Here is a 12,536-nt window from a genome sequence, read left to right on the forward strand (position 1 = left end):
AGCCATGACAGAAAATAAACCTTCCTGCTGGCAAATATTACATACTTCAAAAAAAATCTTCCTGACAATATCTGGCATTCCGAACACCTTCCCGCCTTCACCCTGTGCATCAGTTCCTAGCCTCCCTGTGTGTGTAATATCCTTGTCATTCAATTACTGTGTAAATGTAACAGGTTATAGAGCTGCAGAAGGGTGATTATGGTTCTTGCTCTGCACATGAAGGGAAAGTGAAATTGCAAAATATTTTCTACAGAACTGAATGAGTTAATATTTGCATTTGGTTATAATGTGCATTTCTGTCACTGTTTTTGCCAGCCAGAACCAGAGGATTGAATTAATAACAAAACCAAACCAGGACTGAACGTAGGTTAGAACACAGTATAAATAAGTTGCTTTGTCGAGTAACAGGCTTAAACTTCCACCCTTGAGTGAATTTTCAACTGTGTGGAAGTTCCTTACCCTACTGCAGGTAGCATATGTAAGTTACCATCTCTGCCTCTGGCAGTGTTAGGTGGTACAAGGAGTGAGACCTCTTTGCTCTGAAATGAAGGGGTCTGCTGTATTATCAACTTGAGTTCATTGTGGTTCTCTGCAGGAAAATACATTTAAACTAAGAAGACAGAAGCCCCACACCGGCACTGTCCTTTCAAGTATGGATTTGAAGAGAGGAATTGAGCTGCTCTTCTTCAAATTTTATGTCTGTCCGTTATGGTTCCTATTTCGAATGGGAAATCAAAGAACCGATTACCAAAAGAATCTGGGCCGTGAAGGGCTCTGACATTCTTCTGCCTTCAGGAATTAAAAACATCTGACAGAATTCAAAATATCAGGCCATATTTGTCTTTGTTAAAAGTTCCATCGCTTCACAACCTGCTCTTGTAAATCCGAATAAAAACTGAAACAAAGGGAAGGGGAGACCCAATTCCAGAAAGATTCCGTCTGAAACATTAGTCTATGGAATTTTTTTTCTTTAGCTTTCTTCTTTTTGTTTCCTATTTTGTAATTCAGGGATGGGCGTGTTTTTGTAAATGGAAGCCCTGGATGGCAAGACACACAAACACAGTGTAGTTTAAGGAAAAAAAAAATCTGTTTAAATAGTTTTATCTACAATAAATCTGGAGAATAATATTAAGTCACATTCTTACTCTTTCTCTCTCCTTTGGCCATGTTACAGGCATCATGGACAGTTGAGAATAATGAACACTGAGCTATTGACTGAATGAATTTGAGCTATTTTCTTAGGCACATGTCTTTGTAGAAAGGAATTCAGTATATTATATGTGGCTTAACTTCAACATGTTCTATCTACCCAGGGTGAGAAGAATCTCTTTAGTAACTTTTAAATGCAATGGTCTGTAGCCATTTTACCTTACCACAAGCTGCAAAGCAACAGGCTTCAATTGTTCCAGTTTGCAAAGGCCAGAGCAGCCAGGTGGTCAATAGCTAGGCACACCAAAAGCTGTAATAAACCTTGTAACCCATATTCGGATCAATGACATTTCAAGCATTATTGAGGCAAAGTGGTAACAACAGGACAAACATGAAATTATTTTTTTTCCTAAGTCACAGAAACCTGCACGCAGACCGGTGCAGCTTTCAAAGATACATATTGCACTATGCTTGTAAATAACGTTGTTGAGTAGATAATAGCACCGTTGTAAAATGAATGCATGGGAAGTTAGAATGAATGCTTTTTTTTTTTAATAAGTTCCCCAAGGGGAAGGAAAAAAAAGTACACACATCCTGAAAGGTAGACAGTAAAAGTAAGTTGTCTATAAATGGCACCTTAAAGAAAGCAGAGCTAAACCTTCCATGAAATCAGCTAGTAGCAATGTAAGCCATGCTTGCAGCGCCATCCTTGGATTGTCAGATGATAAAACTTTCATAAGCCCAAACAAGTCTGTAAGCTACAGAAATATATGTGATAGAACTGGCCCTTTGACTTGCTAATGCAGGAATTAATACAAGGTCAAGGAACATTGTTCATCACAGGGGGTCCCAAATTTCCTGAATGGCTTTGGAGTATATTTGGCACCCATCCTATTGCCAGGTGCTACTAATGATCTTTTTTGTTCCTAAAGATTTTTTCTTAAATATTTACTTATAAAAAGGTGCTTCTGCAAAGTGTTCCCCTTTTGATGACTAAATCCACCCACCCTGATCGAATCTGAGAGACTGATTCAAGCGTCAAATGAGATTGAAATATGGGGAACTGGTTGATTGGGAAGGTGATAGTCAATCCACCAGGAATCTCCACTGCTCTAGAGATTTGAGATTGCTTAGGATCCCTGGATTGGCTAACGAATATGCAAAATGGCTTTATTTATTTAACTAGTACTCAACAGCGAGAACATGAGGGCACTTGATTATAAACCAAGAAGGGTCTAGATTCTTCAGCTTTCCTCCTCTGACTTAAAGAACAATGTAGTTGCATAGCTAGATCCTAGCCAGCCTGAGCTAGTTTCTGTGTTTGATGTGCAGTCACAAAGGTAAAATTTATTCCAAAGACACCTCTCCCACTTGCCGCCCCCCCTCCCCCCCCCGGAAACAACAAAGGCTCCTTTCCCCTTATCCGCTTGACTCCTTGAGTGAACAGTGTGAAGTGAGGTCCTGCGCCAATGACTTGCACGTTCTTCCCAGTGATTTTTCTTTTTTGTATTTTTATTTTTTAAAAAAAATTATTAAAAAAACGAGACAGTTTATGGCTAAAGTGGGTAAAAAGGGGAACCACCCAACAGCTGTTATGTGGGGCACAGCAGGAAGCCGGAGAAGGAGGAGTGGATGTATTCTGTGGAGTACAGCCCATTGGCTTGGTCCGAGGGCATTTGGACCCAGACTTGGTCATTCTCTTTGAGTTCGAGCACTGCGCTGCCTGAGGCTTGATCCAGGTAGCCCTTTTTGTACTCGTCGTAGGTGTATGTGGCGGGCACATTGTTCTTATAAAGCGCCACCCAGACGTTAGTCCCTTTGACATGCACGTGGTAGGCAAAGTAATAGATGCCGGAGATGGGGCAGGTGAATATCCCAGTGGCTGGATTGTAGGCGTTGTGCCCGTTGTACAAAGTCCTGTCGAATTTGACTGGCATGCCAGAGGCTGGGAACGGGGAGGTCAGGATGGCGGTGAAAGCAGGTGCTATCCGGGCAGAGAGCTCCCCTTTGCCATACTGGGGCTTCCCAGGCTTACCATTCCCTAACACCGCTCCTTCCACGCCTCCATCCGGTAAGTGCAGCCCAGCCATGCCTGTCTCGTCGAACACCCCTGGTGCCCCGGGGGGACCAGGCGGCCCTGGGGGTCCTGGGGGGCCGTTTAATCCACGTGTCCCTGGTATTCCAGGTGGGCCAATGGGTCCTGTAATGCCAGGCTCCCCTACCTTCCCCTCCCCTCGAGGGCCTGGGAGGCCGGGTTCCCCTTTCAGCCCTGGTAAGCCCTGTGGCCCCATGGGACCAGAAGGGCCTTGGAGGCCTGGAATACCAGATGGGCCCCTCAGGCCTGGCTGGCCTGGAATTCCTGCATCTCCCTTTGGTCCCAGGCTACCTGTTAACCCTGGCACCCCAGGAACCCCTGTGAAACCTGGTTCTCCTTTTGGCCCTGTGGGGCCAGGTGGTCCCTGTGACCCAGGCAAACCTCTCTCTCCAGGTACCCCTGGTTTCCCTGCAAAGCCGTTTGGCCCTTGGTCTCCACGCATCCCTGGTATTCCTGGGGGCCCAGGCAGCCCAACCTCACCTTTGAGGCCTGGCAGCCCGTGTTTGCCTGGCAAACCCATGGAGCCCGGCACCCCGGGGGGTCCAATGACACCCTGTGGGCCCTGCTCGCCTGCTTCCCCATCTAGGCCGGGTTCCCCTTTGTCGCCAATGGCTCCTTGGATCCCAGGTTGCCCACGATCTCCTTTTAAGCCTGGCAAACCTGGTTTCCCATAGCCTGCAGGCCCAGGTAAACCGGGAAGGCCACGGATACCGGGTTCTCCCTTTGGCCCCACGGGGCCTTGCATACCTGGAACCCCCCCGACGCCCGGGATGCCTAGTCCATCAATGCCTGGGGGACCCCGTGGCCCCATTGGCCCAGGTTCCCCATTGATCCCAGGGGCTCCAGATGGGCCCATCTCGCCTTTCCCCCCTGGAGCACCTGGTAAGCCATCAAACCCTGGTTTCCCAAAGCCGTTTGGCCCTGGAGGCCCAGCGGGGCCGGGGGGTCCTCCATTTCCTCGGGGACCCGGAAACCCTGGCTTCCCAATGCCATTTTCACCCTTTAAGCCACGCTCCCCCCGAGGCCCTGGCTCCCCTTTTGGCCCAGGCTCACCCCGAAATCCTGGTAGGCCTGGAGTGCCCTGCATGCCTGGTTTCCCATTGACGGAGATGCCTGCTGGCCCAGGCAGTCCTGGCGGGCCAGGTAATCCTCTCTGGCCTTGCTCACCTCTCATGCCGGGTTCACCTTTGAGGCCGGGCATCCCTTTCATACCTGCCTTTCCTGGGAGCCCTGGGATACCTGGTTTGCCAACACCAGAAAATCCAGGGGGGCCAGCAGGGCCTGGCTGGCCATGAAGTCCGGGTTTCCCAGTGCCTGGTTTTCCTGGATAGCCTGGGGGGCCTGGAGGTCCTCTTGGGCCTGGCTTTCCTGGGGGGCCTGGCTCCCCTTTGAGATCCATCGGCAGGAGCGGTGGCATGTCTGTTAAGAGCAAGAGACACCAAACCCTTACTGGGTATGTGAGGAACGGCCTAGTGCCCACCCACTACCAGAAGAAGCAGAACCTCAGCGTCATGAGAGGAGACACCATTGTGGCTAGTGCTGGGTGTTAGTGACGGCACAGCCCAGAGCCTCAGAAGGATTTAGGAGGCTAATGCCAATTGATTTCAATAGGATTTAGGCTCCTAAATACCTTTTGAGGCTCTGAGCCGTACTGCCTTGTTAAATGGAGATATTGCTATAAACCCTCCCGCTGACGTTGGAAATTAATATTTGTGAAGCACTTTGAGAGTCTGAGATGAAAGGCGCTCTGAAAGCCTGGGGATGGGGTATCATTAACTATACACACCCAGAGGCTCCTTTTACTTTAATGGTAGGTTGTAGGAATGTACGTTAGCACCAGATGAACAGAGGCCTGTTCAGACACTTTATCATTTATGGCTGATTTAGAAGTAGCTAAAACACGTCCCACCGGGTACTTGAACATTAAATGGGGAGTCAGACCAATTTGCTAAACCAACTATGGGGAAAAAAAAACGGAATAGAGATGAACAATTCAGACTTGCTGTGCTCAAGGTAAAGGCAAAAGGAAAAGAGTGAACCTGTAGCTTTTACTGAGACTAAAGATGGTGGCTTCACGGATGCCCTGCTGTCTAGTTATCAGTGGGGTGGCAAGGCTAATAGATACTATGATATTCTTTGGAGTGCGGGCTAACTCTTGGACATTTTTGATAGTTTCAGAGGCCCCCTGTGCTTCCACTGATGCTTCTAACAGCATCTAGTGTTATCATTCTGGCATCTTCATTTGCAAATAGTAACAAGCTAAGATGTTCACCAAATTCACAGATGATGCAAAATCAGTGTTTGGGTTGGAAAAAAAAATCTATGCCTTAGAATTATTATTACTGTTGATATTATAGTAGCACCTAGAACCCCAAACAAGACTGGGCCACCCTCACTGTAACACCTAGAACCCCAACCAAAACTGGGCCCCTCACTGTGCTTGACACCATCCAAACAGCTAGTAAGCGAGTCCATGCTCTAAACCATCTTACACTCTAAACATATAAAATAGTCATAAAGGAAGGAGTATAATTAGGCCCATCAACAAATGAACACCTGCGGCACAAAGAACTTAAGGCCCAGTGCCTTAAAGGTATTCAGACACGTACGGCCATTGAAATCAATGGGCATTAGGTGCCTAAATATCTCTGAGGAGCGGGACCAAAGTGACTTGGTCACACAGGAGGTCTTGGCAAAGGTGGGGACTGAATCCACATCTCTTTAGTCCCAGCGCCTTATTCACAAACCTGCCCTTCCTCTAGACGTGCATCGAGCGAAGCAGTGACAGAGGAGGCTTCACACACTGCCCCACCAATGAGCGTAAGGCCTGTTGTTCCAGCACTATCACTAGAAACCAGAGCATTGGCTAGCCTCCAGGGTCCCTGCCAACCCTTAGTTTCTCCATTGCCTGTATGGCCAAGCATGCCAATTAGCATCAGCTGTGAGGGTGATATTTAGGGAGCTGTTTTTACATGTTCCCTAGGACCTGAGGACTCCCCGCCCCTCCAATCATTCGATACTGGCTACAAAAGAGCCATCAGCGGGTAATGGCTTTCAGTCACTACGGCTCTGGGCTGGACTCGAAAGAGTGTGTTGGTGACGAAAGGCACCGCCAAGATTAACGGTACCCTATCACCAATCCGCTGAGTGACTGAGCCGCCCTTAAAATCTTGGACTTCTCTAGTCCTAAAATGGTTTGCTCTTACTAGGCTGACTACAGTGCTTTAGGATATTTTCTTGGTTTGTCATTTGTGCGTTCACGTAAGATGTGTCTGTGTTCATTGGCGCAGTCCCGCTTGCCTTTGGATTGTAGCGTTGGGGAGGAAACTTTAAACACACTGAGAATGTAGACGAAGCCAATTGCTGCGAAGGAAATGCAACAGCAATACCATCCTGGACTGATTCAGCACAGCTGGGAGTAGGCCCTAAGCACTTGCCATTTAGAGAATTATAGCAGTTTTGCAAAGGGCCATAAGAAAGAAAGAAAAAGGAAAATGCATCAGAAAAGGAGATGGAAGTGTAGGCGATCCACAGTGTGTCATAATTGCTGCTCACCACAGCTCGGTACTATTGGTGCAGGCACAGAGTAGCCCAGGCATGGCTTCACTTCCCACCTGAGAAGTGGGTGAACATTTTGACTGGCTCTTGTCCCAGGTAGGTTTAATAGAAGAGATACTTGATGTTTATTTAGACACGTTTCTAAAAACAAGTTTCAGAGTAGCAACCGTGTTAGTCTGTATCTGCAAAAAGAACAGGAGCCCTTGTGGCACCTTAGAGACTAACACATTTATTTGAGCATAAGCTTTCGTAGGCTAAGGCCCGCTTCATGGGATGCATGCAGTGGAAAATACAGTAGGAAGATAGATATACACAGAGAACATGAAAAAATGGGTGTTGCCGTACCAACTCTAATGAGGTCCACCTTAATCAATTAGTCTCATTAGAGTTGGTACGGCGACCCCCCAGGACCCAGGCAGTGTGAGTGCCACTGAAAATCAGCTCAGGGCACGCGTGCCATAGGTTACCTACCCCTGATCTAGTGGATCCAACTGAGATCAGGGCATTGTGCTGGGCATTGTTCGTACACACAGCAGAAGACAATGCTAGCGTGAAGAGCTTGCAATCTAGATGGACAAAGGGTGGGAGTGGAGAACTAACTTGCCCAAAGTCACACAGCAGAGCCAGGAAAAAAAAAAGAACCAACGACTTCTGGCCCTGTCCAGTGCGTTGTCCTCTGCACCACACTGTCCCTCAGCCAAAGTTGGCTTTGGGTCATGGCTCCTGCCATCAGCCAGGTTCAAACCAGTGACTTGCATATCCCTTGCACAAAGTTCTCCCACGGCCAGCCATATAAACCACCCAACTGTTTGCTCCTAGTTTATGGAACTGTGCATGGGCTACAAGCCCAGTAGGGCGCTGTGGGGAGGAAGGCGGAGCAGGCAAACTGTGTTTGGTGGTTGGAAGCTGCTGGATGGGAAGTTGATGCAGCAGCACACGCCGGAGTCACATTGCACTGAGGACAGACACGGAACAAACAGAAAATGAAAGAAAGATGCTGTCTGCTGAGTGCTTTTCATTCTCCGCAAGAGAGCTGATCATGGATTCTCTAAGGCCTGCAGCCCCACAAGTAACCGTAGGGAGAGGAGGAAGCTGCATTCCACCCACCCATCCACCATCTGAGAAAAAAGCTTCAAGCTACGCCCACTGCCTTGCTAGAGCCCACTGACCCATGGGCAGACAGATGCTCTGAATGCCAGACGCTGGACGCACAGGCCTAGCTGTCGCTCCTGGCTTTAGGAGGAGTCGTGAATGGTAAAAGCTAAGGGAGGCTCTGGGGCTGCCTGGTTCAATGCTCGGGGCAAAGGAGGTTCAAAAGTTCCAGGAGGGGGAGGGTAAAAGAGAAGTGAGTGCTGGAGAGAAACAGACTCTGTGTTGGGAACAGAGCCAGAGGAGACTGAGGAGTCAGTGTGCTGAGTGAGGACATAAAAGCAAGGAAACCGTGGGGCTGGCTGGATCTGCCAACACTAGGAGATTTTGCTCAGTCAATGGGGAAAGATTACATGAGATTTAAGGCACAGGCGGTAAAAATAATAAAGGCAGCAGACAAGGCCCCAGCTAAGTATCAAAGGGGGCTTTTCCTTTAAGCCCAAAAATTAGCACTGGTCATTTCAACCAAGTCGGGAAATGTGGTTATTTTTCTTTTGTTAATGGAAACACAGTCAGGACTTAGGCTTTCCTGAGCTTATCTGCATATCAAAGACTTGCCCACATCCTCTGCTCTAATAGAGGTCACATGGTTATCTTGATTAAGGAAATACTTGTCTATCAAGACATCGCCACTGGATTTCTGCAGCCGAGAAAAAAGAAAGATTTAAACTGTGTGCTTAAGCAGATTTCTGGAAAATATCTTCCCGGGAAAATTATTTCAATATGTGGTTTTTTTTCTTTTCTTCTTGTGCTGGATGCTATGGTTTGTAAGAATTAGTTTTCTAGGTCATTTCGCGTGGAATCAAAACATGGAGATACAGCTTAGCCCATGAAGGAGGGGACAGGAAAAAAAAAAACCTCACCAAAAGAAAAAGCCAGATGTGAGTTGCCAGCTTGTGGGCAGCCAAGAAAGCAGACAGGAAAACCAAACCGGGGACGTTAGCACAGAGAAATTGGGACATTACAGCCCCAACGGTATCCAATTTCAGGAGACCGTGTCTTACCACAGACGCATGTCTCGGAGAGGCTGCATTTCACAGCAATAGCAAAGGGTTATATGCTCCCCTCTGTGTATGAGCAAAACTACCATGAATGCTAATGGAAACAGCCACCTGGGAGTCTGGGAGGGAAAACAATAGACAGAGCCTCTACAGAAGGTCTTGTCTCAGGTCCAGAGGGAAGGTTTCAACCTAATTCCAGAACAAAGGAATTTTCAGCTCAATGGTCCATCTAGCTTGGTCTCTGACAGTGGCCAGCATCAGCTGCTTCAGAGGAAGGTGCAAGAAATTTAAAGATGGAATAAGGTGCCAATGAAAAGAAGTTTCTTCCTGACCTCAAGCAGACAGGGGTTGGCCTATGCCCTGAACTATGAGGGCTGACACATCCCTGATGAATTGTCATCCTAGTTACTATACCTGTGGCGGGTTCTGGTATTCATAACAATGGCTAATCCTTTTTTTTTTTTTAATATTGCTGAGCTGTTGGCCTCAGTAATGCCACGTGACAGTGAGTTTCACAGGCTAATTATGTACATTGTAGCATGGGCCAATGGTTATCTAGTCCACCATCCCATCTTTAGCTGTGGTCAGCACCTGATAGGATGTGGGGGAAAAAACACCCTTAATGCTCACTGCCTTTCCTCTCCAGTGGACATACAGTTAACTCCTATGGCCAAACAATGGTGGTAATTTCTGGAGCCCTTGTACAAGGCAGCAACTGTCTTCCCACCTTGAACACACCATCACTATGTTCTCTCTGAACTCACTCTTCATGCCATGGAATTACTCAACCCTTCCTCATGCTGTGGGGGCAGCCCAAAGAGTTCACCCTAGGAAGCAGCGCCTTTCCCTTGGCCTACCAGCCCCCCCCCTTAGGGCAGTTTACAACAAAGACACTTTCAGCTTCAGCTGGGGTTGCCAGGGAATATGACCAAGGCATAGGACACCACCAGAGAGATTGGCAGCTTTACATTCTAAATCAGTAGCCCCCATCCAAACGTTCGGTGTGTTGAGTAACCTGGAAAATGCAAATCAATCCAGAGAAGATTCCAAGACATATCAAACAGGCGTCTTACATTCAGATCACCTCGTCTTCAAAATCCTTAATGAGCTCTCCCATGTGTCACACATTAGGACTTTGTTCTTGAACACGTAGTGGTTCTAAGACCTTCTCTTGCTCATGTGGCCTGGGGAGCCTCTTCTTGGCAGCTTATTGTGGAGATTTCCTTACTTGCCCAGGTTTTTTTTTGCCTATGGCTGGATAAACTTCTGCCTGGGGCCCTTTCATTTCTGCTGGCCTTGAAGTTCTCTCCAGGCTTTTCATTTTCTTCCAGAGGCCGGAGCTCAGCAGATCACAGGGAGCAATAGAGCGCCATGAGGGTCCTTGCAGACTTAGGAGGGGAAGAACGAACGGACGGAGCTTAATGGGATTAAAGTTGGAAGGGAACATATAAAAATAATCGTCGTCTTGGCAAGGGAAGTTTCACATTTATCAGGACATGAGGGAGCTGCTGAGATGTTAACTGGAGGCCTCTTGACTTCATATGAGCAACCGCTCTACAAGGTGTGCACTGTATTTTCTGTAAACATTTTAATATAGGTGAAAGTTGCGGGATTGGCAGCTTCTGAAGACCGCAGGGTAGGTCCTGCTCCATGCAGCAGTAGCTTGCGTGTTCCCCCCAACTGCCCTGCTGTTAATATGACTCTGGAGGAGCCACCTTTAAGGGAAATGGGAAAACTCAGTCTCTGTGGACCATTCCCACACCTTGGGCTCCTTGCCCAGCCTCAGATGGGGAAAAAATTATAGGGATTGTTTCTGTGGTTTAGACACATGCCCTTGGACCTGGGCAGAGAACCTACAAACTCATTTCATAGAAAGGCCACTGAACAATTGCCAGATGGTAGCAACTGTTTGGCTGCTGCTGTGGGAGGGGTGAGGACTGACCACTCCCAGCAGACAAAGGCAGGACCCTGGTCAATAGCTGAATGAAGGGGCTCATTGGCTCTCTGACTCTGTGAGGGGCTGGGGGACGATGTGGAGGTGCTCTGAGAAGGCAGTGCTACCTATGGGGGATCAAAGCCACAGCCCTTTTCCCCACCAGGATGGGAAACAGGCGCTCCTGGCTTAGGCTGATAAATACACACGTAAGCAAGGCAGGAGGCTGCGGTGTGTAATCTGCCATGGGGAGCCAGCAACAGGCTCTGACTTAACTAATGCTTTATTCCATGTACAGTCAGGGATCTCTGCTCCGCCGTGCGAGGCGCTGCACATGCACACACACGCCTAGTGAAGCAATAGTGCCCTGCCCCAAAGCCCTTACACTCCTGTGCTTCCACCTCTGCACAGAGACCAAGGTCAGTCAGAGTTTTGTCTCCTTCACGCAAAGCTGCCTTTAAATCCAGGACTAGGACACAAACAGGCTCCTCGCACGCGACTCTGTGTTACCTCCGGGCTGAAGTGGGACTAAGTGATGCCTTAGTGACCCTTTAAGTGATTTACCTGCTCAAAGAGGCGCACATGCCCAGGATCACAAAGTGAGTTGGAGTCAGAGCCTGGACTGAAACCAAGGCAGCCAGCTCCCCTACTCTAAGCACTGCGCCTGTGCATGGTTTGTCACCCATTGCCAACAGGTTGTATTTTTGGCTCGTTGAGGGGCAGGGAGCAACATTTGTCTGTTGTAACATGAGGCCCAGACACAGAAGAGGTGGAGAAGTCACTGGCACCAGCTAAGGTGTAAATCTTGTCCGCAGTCACTCATGGGATGATCGCTCTTTCCCAAGCTCAGTATGTTGCTTGCTGCAGGACTCACTGAGCTCAGCAGCTTTTCCAGACACCAGCGGGCTTAAGGCACAGGTTTCTATGGTAAACATGATCCCCAGAGAAAATAAAAAGGAAGCTGATACTCTCCTAGCCAAGCTTGGGTCAGCATTTTACTGACATGAAAGGGTAAGGAGGCTTTTGGGGGTTAAGCAGTTTGGTTTTAAAACTGCTCAGTTCCTATTAAATCCCATTGGTGCAAGAGCACCAGAGAGAGTCTGGGCATTCAGGGACCCTGCAGCCGCTGGAGAATGAAGGGGGAAGAGCCAGACCAAAATGAGAACAATAGGTCTGATTGGTATTTTGTCATTTGCACAACAAAAATGATACGAAGAAACCCCACGGGGATAGTTGGGTTCCAGAGAACCCTGCTTCCGAGCTCTACACACACATGCAAGGGCCAGGTGAATAATACAGCCTGCTGCTGGCTGCTGGCTTCTAAACCACAGCCCCCCCCACCGGAGCACCGCTAGAAGTCTCACAAACTATTTAAATAGGTGCTACAATACAGGGAAATTGTCTTTTCTCCTGCACTCTAGGTAACCTTCACATGCACAGCTAGCCGCCTTAGCAGGCTGTGGTGGGCCCTGAAGCCATTGATACAGGGCCCTTGTGTGTATTTAATACCCATGGCTGTTGCTCACTTTTGCCCTATAATAATGGGAAAGGTTTGGAGCAGAAGGCAAAGTCCAGGCTGGCGCCCCGTTAGTAAACCCTGCACCGCACTAAAGAGACCACCGCACGCTGGCCTGATGCACAGCTGTGTTTT

The 12,536-nt window shown here is 48.2% G+C and overlaps 1 protein-coding gene across 3 annotated transcripts in view; it reads right to left on the reverse strand.

Moving 5' to 3' along the window:
• Positions 1–2,697: 2,697 nt before the first annotated feature.
• Positions 2,698–12,536, reverse strand: part of COL8A2 (collagen type VIII alpha 2 chain) — a 143,068-nt gene continuing 133,229 nt past the window's right edge. For all 3 annotated transcript variants that reach the window (XM_039511180.1, XM_039511179.1, XM_039511182.1), the window contains one exon: positions 2,698–4,663. In XM_039511180.1, coding sequence (XP_039367114.1) covers positions 2,742–4,663 — 1,922 coding nt within the window. In that variant the 3' untranslated portion in view covers positions 2,698–2,741. The remainder of the gene's footprint in view (positions 4,664–12,536) is intronic.

This window comes from Mauremys reevesii, linkage group 23, assembly GCF_016161935.1.
Source record: "Mauremys reevesii isolate NIE-2019 linkage group 23, ASM1616193v1, whole genome shotgun sequence".
NCBI classification, from domain to species: domain Eukaryota; kingdom Metazoa; phylum Chordata; order Testudines; family Geoemydidae; genus Mauremys; species Mauremys reevesii.